This window comes from Ammospiza caudacuta, chromosome 17 (assembly GCF_027887145.1).
Source record: "Ammospiza caudacuta isolate bAmmCau1 chromosome 17, bAmmCau1.pri, whole genome shotgun sequence".
NCBI classification, from domain to species: Eukaryota; Metazoa; Chordata; class Aves; order Passeriformes; family Passerellidae; genus Ammospiza; species Ammospiza caudacuta.
The window spans coordinates 3,591,933-3,612,742 of record NC_080609.1 but is presented as its reverse complement, the minus strand read 5'-3'; the positions used below and the strand labels follow the sequence as shown (position 1 = coordinate 3,612,742).

Sequence of the window (20,810 nt, the reverse complement as noted above, 5' to 3'; positions counted from 1 at the left end):
TCTGGACCCACAATTAAAATCAATAATTCAACAATCAGATAAACAAGGTAAAAGAGATATTTTTGTTTCTCTTGCCACTTGCTCCACCATTAACAGAGCAAATGGATCAGGGGTTGGAAATCTGCTAAAGCCTCTGACAGAGATGGGAATGTCAATAATCAGTTTTCTAGAAACTGACTTATACATACTTCTATTAATACCCTTGAAAATTATGGAAACTCATTCACAGAGGAAGATGGTTCTGCCCTGTCCCTATCCTGAAGGATAAAACCTTCCTGCAGGTCTGGGCAGCACAGATGCACAAGTATCTGGTTCTTGTGGACTTGGATGGACTCAAAGTTCCCTGGTGGTTTTACTTTACTGAAGTGACCAGTAATTCTCTGTGTTTTTATGTATTTATATACAAAAGCACTCAACACTGCTGAGATGGAACACTATGTACCTTTTTGTAGAAAAGTAGGCAGCAATCTCAGCAGCAGTGGCAATCTTACAGCAGGTAAACAATGCAATACAGAACTCTGCCTCAGCTCCACTCTACAGAGCATTATGGTTTTAAAATACTTTTCTTCTGTAATTTCTGTTTATTTCCATGTTTTTTTCCTTCTCCCTGATAGAAGAATGTGACTTTCACTGTATGAGGACAAATCCTGTGTTTAAAAAATGCCTTTTAGGTCTATAACAGAGGTTTGGAATCAACAGCAGGTCTTAGTGAGGTTATTAAGAATCCACTGCCACAAATCCCACACAAAGGTACATTAAGGTGAAACACCCCCAAACTTCTTCAGTTCTCTTCCAACCAAAGGTTTAAAGTGTGATCCTGAAGGTCCCTTCCAGAGAAGGAATAGCAGGCACAAAGTGGATACACACATGAACTGTAAATGTTTCAATTAGCAATATATAAAAATATACTTATAATATATACAATATATGTAATATATATAAAAACAGAACTTTCAATCAGCAATATTTCTATCTTAATTAAGTGTTCGTAGTGTGACCAACTGCAATAATGAGTATCCCCATACTTTTCCAGTAAGATTCAAAAAAGTCTTTCCTGCCCACAGGATTTGCAGGACTGCTCTAGTAAGTGTTGAACCAGCTCTGCAGAGCCCAGGGAGCATCATTCTGTCCCAAAACTGAAGGACAGATCAAGCAGCAGCTACTGGGGGGCAGCAAGGCCAAAGGCATTCCCCAGTGCAGTCCTGATGAGCAGAGCTTCACTGGGAAAGTGACACAGAACCTGTTTACACTTCTTGCAGTTCACACGGATGGTGTTTTCCCTGGTTCCAGCAATCACTCTCAGCATGGAATGAGCAGCCTGGTCCTGTCCAAACAGGAAGGATCCTTGTGACACTAGGAACCCCAGCTTTGGCCACAGAGGTTGGAGGCTCACAGGTGCACAAATGGGCTGAGATAAGCACTGCATGCACAAATATGTGCATTTGTGCCCCAAAACCCTGCAGTGCTGCATTTCCTCACCCAAGAGCAGGAGGAATCAGAATCTGAGTCTGAATGGTGGGCAGAAGGCTCCACAGGAGAGGAGAAGAGGTTTCCTGCACTGGACATGGCCTCAGAAGGCCGTCCTGCTGTCTGGAGGGAAATAAGTGATGTCAGCCTGTAACACCAACCTGAGCACTGGCAGTGCTCTGGGAAATGAGGAGAGGTAGGAAGGTATCCAGCTCCTGAACACAAAGCCAACAGAATCCCAGAACTATTTAGGTTGGAGGAGCCCTCTGAGATCATCAAAGCCAATCTGTGCCCAATCCCCACCTTGTCACCAGCCCAGAGCACTGAGTGCCACCTCCAGGCCTTCCTTGGACACCTCCAGTGATGGGGACTCCACCACCTCCCTGGGCAGCCAATTCCAGTGCTGACAAACCTCTCTGGGAAGAAATCCTTCCTGAACCTCCCCTGGAGAAGCTTGAGGCTGTGGTCTTAACATGAAGAATGTGTTTAGAGCTCAGGATTTATCTCAAAGCTTTGGCACTGTCATGGATAAAGGCAGAGTTTTCATGTCAAGGGTAAACAGGAATATTTTCAACTTTCAATGGTGGCACTGGCAAATGAACCTGCAAGCCCATGACTACCTCAAAGGTGGGAAGGCTCCTATGGTCAGGCCACAGAAAGAACCTGAATAGTTGGTCAGTGCACTTCACTTTTAATTGTTAACAGAATTTTGTTTTAAAACCAGTAAAGGTCTCAATTCTATTCCATTGAGTCTGCTAAGCATCAAGGCTGGATAAGCATCTTTCTTAAGGATCCACTTGTGGAGTTTTATCTCATCTTTCTGATTTGCAGGACCAGCAAATGCCAAGAAACATACACTGAAGAAGTGTTTCAAAGTAGAAAAAGGGGACAAAATACAGGAAAGTGTAGACAGATTCCAGCTCTCACATATAGGAAATTGCCTCAGCAAAATATTGAGGGCTTATATACCCTACATAAACCTCAGTATTTTAATGGGGGACAAAACAACCTGAGGAATGAGGAACAGTAAAAATCCCAGACAGCAAATCCTGAATAGAAAAAAGGATAAAGCACAAATGAGAATTTTGTAAGGGAAGGAAAGCCATGCTGCTGGAGTGCTGACTATGGAGCACCTCAGCTGCTGGAATAGGGTAGGACACAGCAATAGATACTCTCCACTGTTATGTTTGCATATGGGGGAGGGGAGAGTGGAACACGGGCCAGAGCATTGGGAAAAGATTAATTCCTCTTTGTCAGCTTTTGCCAGCCTGGCACTGTATTTACAGATGATGCAAAAGCTAAAATATTTCACAGTTCAAAGCAATCCACATGGCCAGCATGAACTCCTGCACTAAGGCAAGGCAGAGATGCTCTGCTCCCAACAAAACAATGTCCTTTCCCTGGCACTGAACACTAGCTGCTGGATTTGTTTCCAGGTTATTAAGATCTTCTCCTTTAGACCTAAGCAGAGCCTTTTCCCAGCTGTCCACTGCTGTAAATCAGGTGGGATTTTCTTGAGGAAGGGAAGGAGTGAGCTTGCCTATGAACGAGAATCTGAATTTCAGAGTGGAGGTCAGGGCAGGCACAGGGAAGGTGACCACAGTGACAGCAAACCCAGCAGAGTCTGGGAGAATGCTGAAGAGAGCAGCAAGCAGACACTCAGCATGCTGCCAGTGCAAGAGCCACAGACCTTTCCACAGGGAGAGAGGAGAGTGGCTGTGCTGCAAGAGAGGAAAAATCACAGAAAGGCTCAGAACACAGGCCTTCCTCCCTGGAAGGGCACTGGAGTTAAGTGATTCTTCATAAAGCCTTTTCTCTCTCATCTCTAGAATAAAATACCAGTTGTCTATTTTAAGTAGCTACAGTTCTACCTGCTCTAATTAAACCTGGCCTCCCAGTTTAAAAGCTTTCTTCCTCTCCCTCAGAGGTCTGCAGTAAAGCACACCTGAGACATCCTCACCCCAGTCACTTCTTCTGTCTTCTGATCAAAATCTGTTATTACAGAAATCCATAGGACATCAAAAGAAACAAAGAAGAACACAACAGAGAGCTCCTGATGCTGTTTAGCAAGAGATGAGGGGGGAAAAAAGCACAGGAGAAGATATGCTGCTCCAATTCTAAGTCAAGAATTGAAGAAAAATTATTTCCTTCACTCCCAAAAAGCAATATTCTCTCAACTCCATCTGCTGGTCATTGGGATAACTGTGAAACCATGCTGGTGTCTGGAAGCCAAAGTTCCCCCATTGTGCTCCTAAGCCATGCAGAAATACCAGATTTACTGGTATGCCCACGAAGGAACCATCCACCACCACCCTTGGAATGGGCAGCACTGCAGGGAGAGCAAAGCTTCAGCTGCCTTGATGGAAAACCTCACAGGGCTCCCCCAGCAGCTCCTCCCAGAGGCTGCACACTCCAGAATCAGAGGCTGTGCACTCCAGAACTGGCTGCTGGCTCCCAGAGTGGCTGCTGGCCCCCAGAGTGGCTGCTGGCCCCCAGAGTGGCTGCTGGCCCCCAGAGTGGCTGCCCACCACGCTGAGAGCCCCAGAGCAGAGCGTGGCTGCCACCCCCAGCCCAGGGACTGTGCATGATCTCACCAGCACAGCACTGCCATTCCAGCAGCACTGAGGCTCAGCAATGTGGCACCAAAACTTCCAACATCAGAAGCAAGGCTTTTCTTTTAGAAACAAACCTTTCACTCTAGTTTTCAAGCTGCCCATTCTGCCCATCACCATTAAAAAAAAAATAAACAAACAAAATCAATCCATCCTGCTGGCACTGAAAATTAATACCTTAATGCTGACCTCTTAATCATTTTAATAGCATAAGGTTTGTTCTTCTTTTCTAATTAAAGAGATTAATCCAAACGTGCTTCTCAGGGTGCAGTGTAAGGTCATGCCTGGAGCATGGCTGCACTGAGTTAACCCTTCAGAGACCCACTTTACTGAGGGGGATGGACAGTGCTGCTCTCAGCAGAGTGGTAGCCTGAATTTGGATCAAAAATCCAAATCCACAGCACATTTGTCCTGGCTGCCAGGGTTATGCCTAGCAGGAGAAGTCCTGGTTACTGTTGGGGACAGGGGTGTCACACAGTAATGATTAGAATAATGTGGGTTAAGAAATTTAATCATCTTTTACTTTTGCAGTGCACGTATAAGGTGTAAGGCTAAAGACTGAAAGGAGTATTTAAAAATATTTTGGTTTTTAGGACTTAGGAATCCTCAGACAATGACTGCACTTTTCTGCTTCCTCTTGTCTTGTTTAAATACCCCTGTGGTAACCACAGTGCTCAGTGCCATGCTGCAATCTGGTTTCCTGCCTCACACCACCAAGTGTTCTCATTCACGTGGCTTTGTCTCTCACATGGAATAGTACTTGGGGGGCCCTTTAAGATAAGGATAGCACAGAGGGCTGGTTTAGCAAGATATGTGGTTGCACTCATCCCACAAAGGACCCTGTATGGGTTTTTTTTTTTTTTTTTTTTTTTTAATATGCAGCTGTCTTTCAGTTGCTGTAGTGGATGGAGCCTGAACTGACCCTGCACAGGTTCATTTCTGATGGATGTTAACAAAACACAATGGCCTTTTCCACATCACTGCTGCCTTCCTCAGTGTCTCCAGGCCAAGCACATCAAATAAACCATCATCTCCAGGGACTAAAGCATCCCAGGACACAGAAAATGGCAGTGGGATTGCAGCAAGCACACCCAGCAGGATTGCAGCTCTGCTCTGGGGACCTGCCTCTGTCACCAGCTGCTTCTCACAAGAGCCATTGGGGTCACATTTTGGTTGCCCAATGTGAGTGACAGATGTCACTTAGATGTGTGTTTCTGTAACTCATGGAACTGCTGTGGATGTTATTTTACCCTAAGGTAATGCCTTAACATATCAAATAAGGTTTAGCAAGCCAGAGCCTACAAACTTCAAGTTCTGAGTCAGCAGATTCTGCCAGTCTTACTCTCCTTGTGCCTCTGTGCTTAAAACTGGGACAACACACATCTTTATCTCAGAGAGGTGCTGTGAAAATGAACTAATCCAAAGCATAAACCTGCTCCAGTGCTGACTGCCACAGGAAAGAGCATTTGGAATGACCAAGTGAGATATATTGAAACATTCAGCCAGCAATGCCCACAGCTACACACTGAGCTGCAAAAATAGAACTAAATGTTGACTGTGTGCTCTTTCCAGGGGCTCTGTTCATATTGTTCACTGAATAAAGCAAAGTCCCTGTGGAAGGAATAACATATGGCCATGGATGTGCTATTACCAAATAATTACACTGCCTTACCCACTGTTGCCAAATAAAGGTTAAATTCTAACAAGTGTGACATTTCTTTTTAAGTTCTTGGCTTTGCAATAAAAAGGTTTAGATGGAAATTCAGTTTTTGAAGTTACACCCCTGTCAGGACCACCATGCCTCTAACCCCCACGTGAGCTGAGACCTTTGGGCTCCACAGTGCCAATGTCTGCTGGCTGAAATGCCTGTTACTCTCTGTGGTGATGTGAGAGAAAAGAAGATATATTGGACATGAAAAGCTTTTGACACCTGAGAAATGAAGACACATGGTTCTGATTGTTCTCTCAGTTGGTATTTTTGACATTTTGAAACTGCAATTGATACTACTGGGAAAGTTTCCCTTACTTTCCTCTTTCTCTTGGACAAGATGGGAGAAAGAAAACAATTCTTGATTTTGTTTCTCTCCCATCACCTCATGAGCCTTGATAGGAAATGCCTTTTTTATTCTACTTGAAAATTGACCACTACATCCTATATTGGTGAGTATATTAAGACTTAGACTTTCCCAAACCTGACTTCTAAATGAGCATAAAATTAGGCTTTAACATCACCCAGTCCCTGAGATGAATACAGCATTTTGGGGAGACCTGCAGGACAATCCCCTTTCTGCAGCATCAGGACAATAACTCACTTGCTTTACACCTGATGTACAGATGTACAAACACTTAACACAATAAGAGTAGTCATGCAGCAAATTGTCTTTCACAAATATTCTCCATGAGTGCAAGTAGTGTTCTGAGCATGGTGTTAATCCAGTCACAAGCTCCTTTCCATAATCATAAACAGTAAATGATGATATTAGAGAGAGATTTCACAGCATAACGAGAGGAAAATTAGGAAGTGATTCTCTAAAATTGAGAAAAGAGGAAGTTTATTGCATCCCCTTGCCTCTCATACAGAGCTTATTAGTGACAGGCAGGTAGCAAACACAGTGATGGAAGAGCAAGCACTGGTTGTGCCAAAAAATAGCTTTTTTGGATTTAAATTAAAAAATAAGCAATTTGCAGGTCTTACAAGTTTCTATAGTAACTGCTATCATGTATAAGAATATAAAATGCAACAAGCTGGAGTTTCCATAGAAACAACACAAGCAGTTTGATTAATACGCAACATCCTGAGACAAACGGGAATATTTAATTTAACTTTATGAAGAGAACTCTGGTAAACATCATACTATAAACTTGTAAGGTGTCCTAATAAGAACTGTTCTTGCAAGTTTGTGACATGCAAGTCATGCACAGTATAAAGTGAGAAGCACCTGGGGTGTTTACCACATCACTTTCAAAGGATATGAGGTACTATTGAGTTTCAGGAAGGTGGTGATGTACCAAACACATTGTAATTGACCCCACACATTCTAATTAACACATAGAACCTGAAGAAGACATTTTTATGTGGTTTAAAATTAAATATACCAGCCAAAATGAAAGGATTCACTTGGGGGAAGGCTACAGCTAGGTTTATAGATAGTTGGGTGGTTGGGGTGAAGGTGTAGGGTAGCAGCCCTAGAGGGTTAATGAGTAGGAGGAAGATTATGAGGGATGTTAAAATTAGGGCTCATTTGTGTCCTTTCTTGTCTAGGGGCATTATGAGTTGTTTTGTAACTAAAAAAAATATAAAAATAAATAAATAAATAAATATTTTGTTTTAAAACAAAATATAGTGCATAATGCAGTTTTTATAACTGTGATTCTTGACAGAGTATAATCACTGCATAAAAATGGACAGAAGCTCTATATACACACTGAAAAGTGGAAATGAGAAACCATGGGACAACTCTGCTTAAATGAGCATGGAGAAGTAATTTGATAGTGTTGGATCACCCAAAAACTTAGAAAGCATGAGGAAGAGGTAAAGATTGCAGGAAGCAGCAGGTCCAACTCACCATGTTTGGCACACTGGTGACGGGAGTACTCTTGATGTCGGCAGGGAAGGGAGACAGACTGTTGGCCATGCCCGGCTTGCTCGGCAACTGAGGATTCACTCCTGCAGCTCCCATCTGCTGCCCTCCAGTTTGACTGAAAGGTTGCCCAAAGGGAGTAGTGTTACCTGTCATTCCCAGCTGGAAAAGAATGAATGAATGAAGTGATTAGAATTTTTGTGATTCCAAAGGGAGATTAAAAAAATTCAAACATATGTCAAATATCCGTCTTTACATTTGCAGAGACCAATTTCCAATGTAAGTTTCTCAATATTAAATTCTCAGTATTAAATTCACAACTTCACAACTTTTACCTAGTTAAAATATATCCTAAAAAGATGTTTTACAAATACATACTACTGTGTGGGGCTGAAGTCTTACAATTCAACTTACAAAATCAAACGATCCTTCTCAATCCACATGAACAGAAATTACTTTTCCAACACTGCAGGAACTTTAGAAGAGCAAACAAACTTCAAATTCTGTGATACTTTGTGCATTCTGAGCACAAAGCATGACTTTGCACACAGACAGATGGGAAGGGAGGGGAATATACAGAGGCATCGAGCAAATGGTTATCAACTTGTGTTTTGGTACTCGAGGAGAAGTGTCTGAGCAAAAAGATGTTTAAGACTGACAGCCTTGATAAATGACACCCCAAGAACTTCCCAAAACTAGAAAACAGAGACACAACTCCCCCTGAATGACTGGAGAGAACATTGTACACCCAAAGAGCCACTTGGCCTGCAGGAGTCTCCCCCATGGTGAAATCTCCACTGGAACCACAGAACCACTGAGGTTGGAAAAGACCTCCAAGACCACTGAGAGTCCAACCTGAGCCCATCACACCTTGTCACCCAGCCCAGAGCCCTGTGTGCCATGTCCAGGCTTTCCTTGGCTTCCTCCAGAGATGGAGATTCCACCACCTCCCTGGGCAGCCCCTTACAATGTCTGACCACCATTTCTGGGAAGAAATTCCTGCTGATGTCCAACCTGGACCTCTCCTGGCACAGCTTCAGGCCGTTCCCTCTCATCCTGTCCCTTGTTCTGTGGGAGCAGCCTGACCCCCACCAGCTGTCCCCTCCTGTCAGGGAGTTGTGGAGAGCCAGAAGGTCCCACCTGAGCCTTCTGCTCTCCAGGCTGAGCCCCCTCAGCTCCCTCAGTCCCTCCCATAGGAGCTACTCAATAGATCATATTTGTTCACCCTCCTGCCTCACACTGGGAGGATTTCTAGGTGACTTTATGACCTGGTCCTAAATATGAACCCAACCACTGAGAAAAGTCTTTATTTGAAATAGTAAATCCTATTTTCCTGCTCCCTTCAACTCTCTTTAACTTTCCTTCCTCAACACAAAAATGGACAAAATGGAGTTCTGTGGTCCTGGTCTCTTCTCTTCTCTCACCAGCAGGGACTCAGGGACTGTGTCCAAAGCTGGGAGGAGGACTGCTCTCATCAGCTTATCACTGCAACAGCCTCATAATGAGGGATTATTCAGGGCTTGCTTTTTATGCTTACAGGAATTGAGCTGAACAAGCTGTTGAGGAACCACCAGTTATAACCAGCAAATTACACCAGGGCAGAGCCCAATAAACACAATTTGACTGGGCCTTGTCCTCTTTGTCCCTGTACTTTGTCCCCTCTGGTTTCAGACAGCTGGCCCTGCCACTCTCCAAGCAGTTTTATGTTAGGAAATGCTCCCTTTCCCTGCATCCTGCCCAGTGACTGTTGCCAGACTTGGGCCTTTCTTCACTGTACAAGACATTCTATCTTTACACATTAAAAAAATCCCAAAAGCTGTTACTTTGCAATATATGAGGTTATCAAATCTGTGCTGTGTCCCAGAGTTAAAGCTGAATAATTCAAATAGCAAGTAAGACCAAAAATTAGCATCTAAAGTTTAGTCCCAAGACTGCCTTTAAAGAGAAGTGGTGTTAGCTGCTATCACATTGCACAAATATCAAGATTTTAATTTTCTGCATTTCTGTGTTTGTTTTGCAGACTGCATGTTCAGAGAAATTATTTTAATTATTATTTATTACACCACAGATTTTGGCAGCTTTCTCTGAAGAATTAATAGCAAAGCATTTAATAAAATTACCCACTCAACCCACTATTTCAGACAAGGTATGAGAAAGTGTCATCTGATAATGACAGCTGTTCATTAATGCTGTAGGGGTCTATCAGATCAACAGGGAAGAAAATTTCTGAAACTAAAAGTGAGATTCTGAGAAAGCTTAGGAGAACTACTGAAGCCTTTCAGAAGCCAGAAATAGGAACATTAACTCTGGGGCTGTTAGTCAGTCCCCTCATGTCTAATTCCTAACTACAAACTTTGTTGTTGGAAGGACTTTGCCCTTCTTGCTTGAAAGTTTGGAGGAGTTTTTTAATGGAATAATACACAGACTTCTCTGGCAGCCACCACTACAATTCCTGCAGATGTTTACAGACACTGGGAGAGCCATGGGGAGCCCAAAGTGGGAGACAGAAATGCTGCTCAAACCTCTGCCCATGGCAAGCAGAGCCCATGCTGGGCCTGGCAGCTCATGGATGCAGCAGCCTCAGACACCAGGGAGGAGGTGGAAAAGGCTCAGTGCAGGCAATGAATGCCCAATGGATGTGCTGAGCTTGGAAGACTGGTGTTAAAGGCTTCTGGCAGAATCTTATACAGCTGCATTTTCAAAGAGCAGAAGAGAGATTTTCTTTGGGCAGTGAGAATTCTGAGCGAATTTACCTCAAATTTAAGTTCTTGCTCCAAAAAGAAACAGAGAGGTGTTCTCATCTCGTTATCAGGAAACACTAATGCTTTTTTAATAAAAATAAAGAATGTTTAAAACAGATTTTTTAGGGAAAAATATTAGAAATATTTTGGTCTTGAAAGACAGCTTCAAGTTTGTTAAAATTCTAAATGACTCGAAGATTCCCATTCTGCAATGCTAACAAGTACCACCACATGGTTCGTTTTTTTTATTTTAACATTTCCTTTTCAACAGATCTTGTTATTAGACAGATCACAACAAAAAAGAAACGTTTTAAATCTTCTAAGCTGAGTGCTTAATAGGATAAGGATAATTTTTCCTACTCTAGGTGGTCATTAAGTAATAAATACTTGATTGAAATTTTAAGAAATGCTTTGCTGTTCTCTGAAATCCAGCTGGAAGCAGAGTAGCTTCCATTTGAAACTCTGTATTTTGGTTAACCTGCTCTCTGCCACATTGTACTTCAATTGTATTTCAGTGTCCAAAGCTGTGTTTTCCTAAGGGACAGGAACCCAAAGCTAAAGCATTACACCAGTCTGTAACTTTTACAAACTAGCAACACTTGGTAACATTGTAAAACAGCAGACTTGCCTTTTAACCTACACTTCACTTTTGAAAATTACTGACAATGAAACAAAGTACTTAAGACTCATTTTTTGTTTGAAATTCATCTTAAAAAAAAAAAAAAAGGTCTGAATAAGTGGAAAAACCTTTCTTGGGTGGCAATCCCTGAAGCAAATACGGAGACAAAAATAAGGAGGAATCATCCACAAGATGACTTTATTAAAACTGATAGATGTTCATGGTTTCAGGAGGGTTTAAACTCAGTTTTTTCCTGGGAAGAATTCAAATTAACAGGACTGTGATTTCCAGGGACTAAGAATGCACAACACAATGTGAGACCTGCTTGAACAAACTCTTATCCATTTTTAACAGCTTCCAACCAAGTCTGGGATCAGCGAGGAGCCTCAGTGGCAGAACAACCTGCTGACAAACAGCACTGAGATCCAGAGCTGCTCCTGGTGCCCTGAGGAGCAGCTGGAATTGATTCCAAACACAGCCAGGTAGGGACTCCAGCAAAGCAAAGCACTGCCAGCCCCTCCCTGGTGGGAAGGCAGCAAAACAGGAGGGGAAGGAGAGGAAAGGAAGAATCAGGCAGATCCCTGAGTATCACCCACTGAAAGACACAGGCACAAACTGCAGCTCCTGGTTAATTATCTGAACGCTGAGCCCAGTGACTTCTGTGGAACTTTAAACCATGGCTGATTGAAATCTCAAAAAACAACTGGTAAATATATGCAGAAGGTTGAGCCTACACATTGTAAAGAGTTTATCCTGCTTGTTTATTCTGCAAATGGAAACTGGCAGCTCCAAGCAAAGGACTCAGAAGGCTCAAACACTCCAACTCCTCTCTCTGCTTCCAGGATTTTTCCAAGCAGGTAAGGGAAGGCAGATACTCAGAAGACCTTTGTTTTTATATTTCTGAAACAGAACTCTGATCCCAAAATAGATAGTTCAGGAGAAGATTACCAGGTAATTAAAAGTCACCAAAGAAGATAAACCAGCAAGAACACTGGAGTTTACAGCCTGGTAAGAATGGTCATTTTCCTGGGGAACTCTGAGCCATCACAAAGATTTGTATTTGGCTTAAAGTTTGCTAAATTTACTTTTCTAAAAGGAAGGGAAGCAAAGAGCAATGCAGTGTGAGCTGTTTCTTTTTCCACCTGCATGCAGCAGGCAAGGATGGGCATCAAGGGCTATTCCACCTTCCACCCAGTGCATCTCCACGACCCCAAAAGCTGAAAACTCAAACTGTCAGAGAGAAGCTATGTTGTTCACTCCCATTTTGCTCTAAGCTCATAGATGTTCCCTACATGCTGCCTTTGCTCCCTCCATTATTTCACCTCCTTTCTCTTCCTGCCACCATTTTCAGCTCAGTTCCCTGCACTCCATCCCATGCACTCCTTTCATCCCACTTCATCCTCTGTAATTCATGTCTTCTCTTTCTGTGCTGCAATTTTGGGAAAATCTTGCTTCTTTTGCCCAGCTTTTTGTGGTCACAGCTGCATGAATTCTGATGGGGTAGAGCAGACTTTCCCAAGAAAGGTGTTGCTCTGTTCCACCAGCTGCACTGGGGGAGATAAAGGGGTGTATCCCAAGTGCAAGTTAAGGCCAGGGGTGCCTCAAGAAGGAACATGATTAATGCAGGCCACCACCTTAAACACATTATTTCTGCTCTAAAACAGTTCTCAGAAATATGATAATGACACTCTCCTTTAATGGAAAAGAGGCATTTAATTTAATAATTCTGCTATCCCAGGAAGACAAGTAGATTCTGTTCCCTTTTTTATCACTATGGCAACCCTCTAAGATACTGGAATCTATTACTGAGTGTGGATAAGAAATGGGCTATTTCACTCTACTCTCATAAGCCAAGGAATGCACAAACTTCCAAGCTGAAAACCCCCCCAGCACTTAAAACCTTTGTTCAGCTGCCTTGGACTACAGGAGCCATCACACTGCAGTGCTCTGAGCAGCAGCTGTGGGAGCTGCTTCTCCTGTTTTACGTCTTATTCTCTTCAAAGCAGAACAGCAATTCCATTTTCTCTAGTTCCTAGAGTTTCAGAGATTTCCTAGAGGAAGCCTGTGACCAAACCTACAAACCTCACCTGAGGGTGCAGCTGAGAGGTGATGTGACAAGTGACAAGTTCACCTATCTGCTCCTGAAGACGCCTTTCAGAGCAGACTGGATCTCCACACTGGGCTGTTCCTTCTGCTTTTAAAGCTTCCTTTTTCCCTCCCTTCTTTAGCAACACTGGCACACCACAGTGCTTCCTTCCTCCCAGCATCAAGGGCATGAATTACACTCCCTCTTGTACACCAAGGGTTCAGGCTGTAAATAAACTCCACCCTTCCCTCCTCCTTTAACTTTTTATCAACTGTCCCCTCACCTCCACCACCACAGCTCTCACTCCTGCAGTCAGGGCACTCCACCACCACATTCCTCCAGGACACACAACCAACACAAACCCCATTCCCTGCTACAAGCTCATCATTTCCTACTCCCTTTTCAGCTTCCCCTCCAAGACACTGTCAGAAACCTCACACCTGCATGCAGCTATGCTCCTTGCAATCCCTTTTCCCTTGGGAAATTCTGCTCTCCTCTGTTGCTCCAGCCCACTGTTCACTCCAGGGTTTCCAAATTTAATAAAAGGTCTGGCAGGACAGACTGAGTTCAGCCTCCATTTTCCTGAGAGAAAGAACTTGCATTTCAGGCAAGTGCCAAGGAGCAGCACCCACCTCTGATAGTGCTCCTGGGTTTGTATCTTACACCACCACTACCTACCTAAAGTTAATGCCATAATTATCTTTTTTAAAATTAGCTGGTCCAGACAGATTAGTCAAAAAACTCCCAAAACCTACCCAAACCAAACACCCAAAGCAACAAACTTATCTCCAAGTTAAATGTTGATTTTCATTAAGTTTTGAAGCACTGACTCTGTACAAAAATGGAAGAAGGTTATTCTGGCCAAGTATTTAAAACCAAAACAATACCATGAGATTTGGACTGAGCTGACAACAGAAAAAATACTGAAAGGTTGATATGAGAATCAGAGAACTCAAAGCAGCACGGGCTCAGTGGAAAATAAGCCTGGCTGAAGTAATCTGATTATGATCCAATCCTATAAAATAAAAATAGTTATCATTAATATTCAATTCAGTATCTGCTGGATTTTTTGACTAGAAAACAGCCTGGAAAGAAAGGAAGCAAACGAGACAAGCTTGGCCAGACTTTGAAAGTCATTAATCTGCAAAAGGCTTGAAGAAGAACAAATGTGAGCCCTCAATATGCCAACAGGAGGGATGAAAAGACAATTGGATAAGGGGAAAGTGCCATCATTATGTGTCTGGAGTGATGGGAATGCTGCTGCAACAAGGACCAACAGCTGTAGTAGTGCAGGAATGACAGGTAAAAGTGACAGAATCCAGAGAGGCCTCAAGTAATGTTCAAAGGACTAATGGGCATGGCCAAAGACAGGCTAATTGCAATCTAATAGCCTAATTAATTTAGCTTACTATTTAAGCTTAATAATTTGCTTATGTTATTAAGGCAAGGGCTGATGTAATTCTAAAGTACTGATTTTGAGAATAAAAAGGTGGTAACACAAATATTTTCTATTTAGCAAAGACAGATCAACAGGTAGGAGCTGAAACTCTGTAGCTTCAGAGCCAAAATTAGAAAAAAATGGAAATGACTACCACTGAAATAATTAAAATTGCATTAATGTTTTATTTAAATAGTGTGCACTTCTACTCATCAACAGGAGTTAGTTCACAAAAATCATAAGGCCTCTAATCAGAGGTATCCTGTCTTTGTACCACTGTTATTTCCATATGCTCTGGTCTTTATAAAATGGAACCTTATAATAGAAAGATAATTACAAATTATCTTCTGCTTGTCCAGAGACAACACCAAAAGATGAAAAGAAAAAATTATCTCTGGAAGCAAAAATAATCTGAGACTCTGACTAGAATCCATTAACCAAACTCAGGGACCAGAGTCCAGGAAGGCAGAGGTATAGAACAGAAGCCAATAAATTAATCAAACTATTGCACCCTCCTGTGTACCCCAGAAGTGTCACTGAGCACGGCTGAGTGCAGCTCCAGGTGATGGCTCCTGTAAAGACATGAGATCACACACAGGATGGACTCCAGCACAGAATTCCATCCACTCACTCAATCCTGCAGCAATTAAGTCGCCTCTTCAGACTGACATTGACTGCAGGATCACAAACCAGTTATACTGTTAGTCAGGCATCCTAGGGAAACTGCACATCCTCCCCCTCCCTCAGATCAATTTTTCTCTAATCACTTTGGAAATCACTGGTCAATTTGACCCATTTTTCTTAATGGCCTCAGAGATAATTAAGTTCCCAAGATTACCGAGCAGAGATGGACAGGTAGATTATGACACAGCCCTGGTTCTGGCCAGGACAGATTTATTTTTTGCAGTAGCTGGGAGGGGGCACATCCAGGACACAGAGGTTATTCTGTACCACTTCCCATCACAGCTGAGGGCAGGGGAAAGGGAGTCTGTTCCAGGGAGAAGGGGTTTTCTGAGCATTTTACATGTGAATCATTCGCCTCTCTTTGTTTTCTTATCTCACTGATGTTTCTTGCTCTAATCTGAACCCCTGATCTTTGCCTTTTGTGCCTCTCTCCTCTCCATCCCACCGCAGGGGGAGGGGGTCAGGGACAGTCTCAGTTGGAGCACAAATTGGGGAATCCCATTCTTAAAGCACAACAGCCTTATCTGACACCCAGGATTGAGATAACAATAGATCTGCTGAAGCAAGCTGGAAACAAATTTATCAGAGCATTTGCTGTATTAGGTGTGGAGCCGCTGGTCACAGGGCTGCTTTGTCTGCTCCTGTGGGTGTGGTACCTGACCCGTTCCCTTTAGTGCCCATCATGGTGCTCTTCTCCAGAGCAGGAGAGGCAGCAGGGTGGCTTTGCTGCTCTCCTGTGGGGTGTCAGTTTATGGGATGATACCATCAAGAGCAATGGGGCCATTTGAGATGGGTGTTCAGTGCTGCTCTCCTGCCCTCACCTCGGCACTACCTTTGGGAATCCATTAATAACCGTGCGCAGTCTGTGGGGAAACAGGAGAAATTGGTTTTCCCCAGCTTGCCACCCCCATTTCCTCCTTTAGGCCTGTTACAAAAGTTTTAGAGTGTTTTTAATTTCCCTCGGATGTTAAGTACACAATGTACATAGTGGAAGTTTGCATGGAGTGCACCATGGCCATGGGCCTGCTCAGTGGCCATGATGTCAGTGAAATGAGAACAGGGCTTCAGAGAACTCCTGAACTCTGGCAAGATGAAGATAATCTTCTTTCCTCCCTACCAACCTGTGGAAGCACTGACCAAGACTGTGGGCACATCAGATGGAGCAAACTAGAAAGTAAAAGTCCCATGTGGACACCAGAAGGGACCAGAATCTCTGCTACTGGGAGCAAGCTGCCCCCAGCTTGAGAGGGGACACACCACAAGGCAACCTCTGCTTCTTCCTGCATGGTCACAGAGAGGATATGAAGAAGTGGCATGAAAATCCCACCTCTGCCCTGGCAGCATGAGCATGAGAGTTGAGAGGAGGAACAACCACCACAGGAAGTTCTTCAAGGATAAATGCCCCTCCAGTTTCCTGTGGGCACATCCTCAGGCAGAATGAAGGGCTGATGTTATTTCACATCCTCTTAAAGAAACCTCTGGCTCATATTTGTTACAAACAAGTACCATGATCAGAACTAGAGGGGCCCTGCTCCCCAGCCAGGTGGAGAAAAGGGACTTTGGATCTCTTGGACTGTGTGGATCCATGGCACAGCACATCAGACACACAAGAATATAAGGCTTCAGTTGACACTGGCACACAATGTCCCCTGATGCCACTGAGATCCATAGGGACAGAATCCAGCTCTGTGTTTAGGGTGGTAGGGGGATCCCAACAGCTGATTGTACTGGAAGCTGAAGTGAGTTTGACTGGGAATAAATGGCAGAACACTCCATTGTGACTGGCCCAGAAGCCCCAGGTTTCCTTGGCATGGATCACCTCAGGAAAGGGTATTGGTATTTCAAGGTCCTAAAAGGGAATTGTCTGGCTTCAAGAAGAGCTGCTCTGGAGACAGAATTTGACAGCTGAATTCCTTCACAGCAGAGGACCCTTCTGCTGTGAGGCTGAGGAGGGATGAAGAACAACAAGCCCTGATCACTACCACAGCAGTGTCCTGGTGGCCACATGGCACCAGCTGGGCCTGCAGGACCCCATCGATGGGACGGGCTGTGGACTGGAGAGCTCAGCCAGACCTGCTCTCCCTTCAATAGCCCTGCACAGCCAGTGTGTCAGTCCAGAGGAAAGTGCAGACTGACAGAGGACTAGAGTGGCCTGAATGAAGTCACCATTACTGGGAGCTGGACATGCTCCAGGGGGAGAAGCACAGCTCCACCACTTGTCATGGACTGATCCAGACTGCACTGGAAAGGGTGAGGCTCCAGAACATTCACAGCACATTGGTGACATCATTGTATGGGAGAACAGGGCACAGGAGGGTTTTGATAAAGGGGAAAGATAATCCAAACCCTCCTGAAGGCTGGGTTTGCCATAAAGCAAGGTAAGGTTAAAGGGCCTCACTGTAGGTTTTTGGAGGATGCACATCCCAGAGGACAGACTGTCAGCTCTCTCCATCTTGTGATGCAGAAGAAAAATTATTTCAAGTGGAACAACACTTGAAAGTGAACAACAAAAAGCTTTGAACAGATCAAACAAGAGCTTGTTCAAGCAGCAGCCCCTGGGCCAGCCAGGACAGGACAGGATGTAAAAACCTTGCTCTAGAGTCAGGGAGAATGGTCCTTCCTGGCAAGTCTGATAAAAAGTACCTGGGGAGACTTGAGAATGACCCCATGGATTCTGGAGTCAGGGATACAAAGGATCCAAGGAACACCTAAACTGAAAAAGATCCTGGTAGTTCATGAATAGGTTTAAGCTGCTTCCAAAGTGAGTGACCCTGAAGCACAGCTTCTCCTGGAACCCTGTCTAGCACTGCTGGGCTGGATGTTCAAAGGAACAGTGCCTTTCTCACATCATGCTGCCATGTGAGCTCCTGATGCAGTCTGCAACTGGCCAACAGCACACCAGCCCTCCTGCCCTGGAAAACATCTAGGAGTGACAGAACCCACAGGCATGGACTAAATGAACTCAACAGACATCTTGGAGGGACAGCCAGTGACTACAGAAGTGATATCTGTGCTTGTGGGAGATGTGAATATATATAAATATAAATACCAATGTGTGTAGCTAGTTGGAAGGTGTAGGAATTGGACATGAGTACATGGTATGGAATAAGGGGTAATGTCCTGGTTCCAGCCAGGACAGGGCAGGGCCAGGATCTTGAGGTTATTCTGTAGCACCTCATGCCATTGCCAAAACCCAGGAGTCTCTTCTGGGGAGAAGGGGTTCCTCTTGATAACCCTGTAAGCCAGCAGGAGGGAGGGGGGTAACGCTGTTCTGAGCATTCTGCATGGGAATCACCTGCCTCTCTCATATCCTCTTGCACGATTTTTTACAATATACTTTCGTTATTAATACCCCTTGCTGTTCCTGTTTCTTATCTAATTGCTGCTTCCAGTAAATTGCTCTTATCTCAGCCTGTGATCTTTGCCTTTTCTGCCTCCAATTCTCCCCTCCATCCCACTGCAGGGAAAGGGGGACTGAGTGAGTGGCAGCACAGGTTGGAGAATCTCAGTGGGAGCAGTAAATTCAGGAATAAACCATGACAGACTCACAGACTGACAGACTGACATGTCCATGAAGGAAGGCAGAGACCTCTGCCACCACCCTCTGCATTAGCAGCAGACACTCCCCAGGGCTCTTGAGGAGCCACCACCATTGCCAGCATTGTCCTGTCAGCACCTCAGAGATTATCTGAGGACACAGAGTGAGCTGAAAGCTTGACAGGAAACAGTTTAGAAGATCCCCGTGGTGAGGGTGCTGTAAAGAACTGCAGCTTTGACAGTGGCAGAGTGAGGACACAGCCCCAGCACACTGGGTGTGCTACTCTGATCTGTTCTGACAATAGAAAAACAGGAAGGTCAGAACCACCTTTTTTTCCTCACCAAACTCTTCCCACACCTCTGAACCCGACAAAATAACTGCAGGAGGAAGTCACAATGTCAGCCTTTTAGTGAGCCACCACTATCCCTGTATTATTGTGGACTTAGTCTATGGTATCAAAGCTAAAAACCAATTAAAGTCCCAGATTAATAATTTAAATTATTTCAGAGAACAGAACATGCCTGTCATAGTTAAAGATGAGAGAGAGCAGAGGCATCCTAGATCTGATCTGTTTTGATAAGAGGCCAGATCTTCACAAACTAACAGCAGTGTTGAAGAGTTGCATACGTGAGAGCTTGGCTGTTCAACAGTGAAAACTGCTCTAGTAAAACACATCTGCCACTCACTACTGCTTTCTCCTAAATCCCTGGATTTGCAAGGAAGGACAGTCTCCCTACTTCCTCCTCCTGTATCATCAACACAACCCTGTGTGATACAAAACACTAAAGGCTGAGGAGACAGTAACTATTCCCACCCTTCCAGGGCTACTGTAAAATAAACTCTGATGCTGTTTTCTGAATGCCTGAGCTGGAACTTCAAGGTTCCACTTCATCAACAGGTTTAGGCTGAGAGCAGCTGTGCACAAACACCCCAACCTTACAGAGCCACAGCCACTCAGCATCTCATGCTTCACCCAAAATCCCCAGTTACATCACTGAGATGTTAGGGACACTTTTCTTCTCTCTCGTCTTTATTTTAGAAAATAAATCAAGCTGGCACAAAATGGGAGTTTCTGTACTTCCCACTGTGACCTACACATCCAAGCAGTATCCTCTGGGTTCAGCATGAAGAGAATGGGTACAGCCCCAGCTACCTGCTGCTGCCTCCAGGCAGTCCCTGTCCACTTCACTACAGGACAGGGATGACTCAGAATTTCTGGATATGCCATCCCAAGCACCCTTTCCTTCCTTCTTTTATGGGCCTCACCAAAATCAGCCACTTGATACTCTGTTATTAGACTAAGCCTTTAAATCCCCTGCCATCAAATTACCACACCTACCTCAAATCTGGGCTTTCAACACATGAGTTGGTTACAATGCTCAGCATTTTGCTGCCTTTTTCTCTCTTTCCATCCACTGCAATGTTTTTACAAGCAGCACATCACCTTGCTTGGCTTAAATAGTTTTAACTTTCTTCCTTTGGATGTTTATTCTCTCTCTCTCAAGACAAGGAAATCAAACAGTTGGGTGTCTCAGCTGCTCAGAAGTTACAAACTGAAGTCTACAAAGTACTGTGAATGAAGGAGTCAATCTTCTCTAGGTAATGGAAGACCTAAGAAATTCAGACTGACAGGCAATTCAGGTGCTTTTAATGCTGTTAGTGACAGTGAAAGAGGACAGGGCTGCTTTCAGAATGCTGACTCCTGCTTCCCAGGGAGGTAACACACAGAGACAGGGACCTGTGCCTTGCCATCTGCACACTTCAGCAGCAGATCCCAGGTGAGCAGCACACACAGAGCTCCAGAGCTGCTACAATCTGGCATCAGCCCCCTGGAGTTAACCCCTCCTCAGCCCCTGGGTGCTGCTGCCCCAGCTCCCAGCAGTGCTTTGCTCACAAACTCCACACCAAAGAGCAGCTTTCCACCAAGCACAGCTGAGGACTTTGCTCTTTGGACTCTTATCTCCCTCTGGAATGAGGCCCAAGCCTCCAGCACGAAGCAAGGTCCACCTCACTGATTAGGGCTCCAGGAGAAGCACAGAAGACA

The 20,810-nt window shown here is 44.3% G+C and overlaps 1 protein-coding gene across 2 annotated transcripts in view; it reads right to left on the bottom strand.

Annotated features, from left to right (window-relative positions):
• CREBBP (CREB binding protein) overlaps positions 1 to 20,810 on the bottom strand; it is a 97,166-nt gene that overhangs the window by 51,151 nt on the left and 25,205 nt on the right. For both annotated transcript variants that reach the window (XM_058816393.1, XM_058816391.1), the window contains one exon: positions 7,646 to 7,822. In XM_058816393.1, coding sequence (XP_058672376.1) covers positions 7,646 to 7,822 — 177 coding nt within the window. The remainder of the gene's footprint in view (positions 1 to 7,645; positions 7,823 to 20,810) is intronic.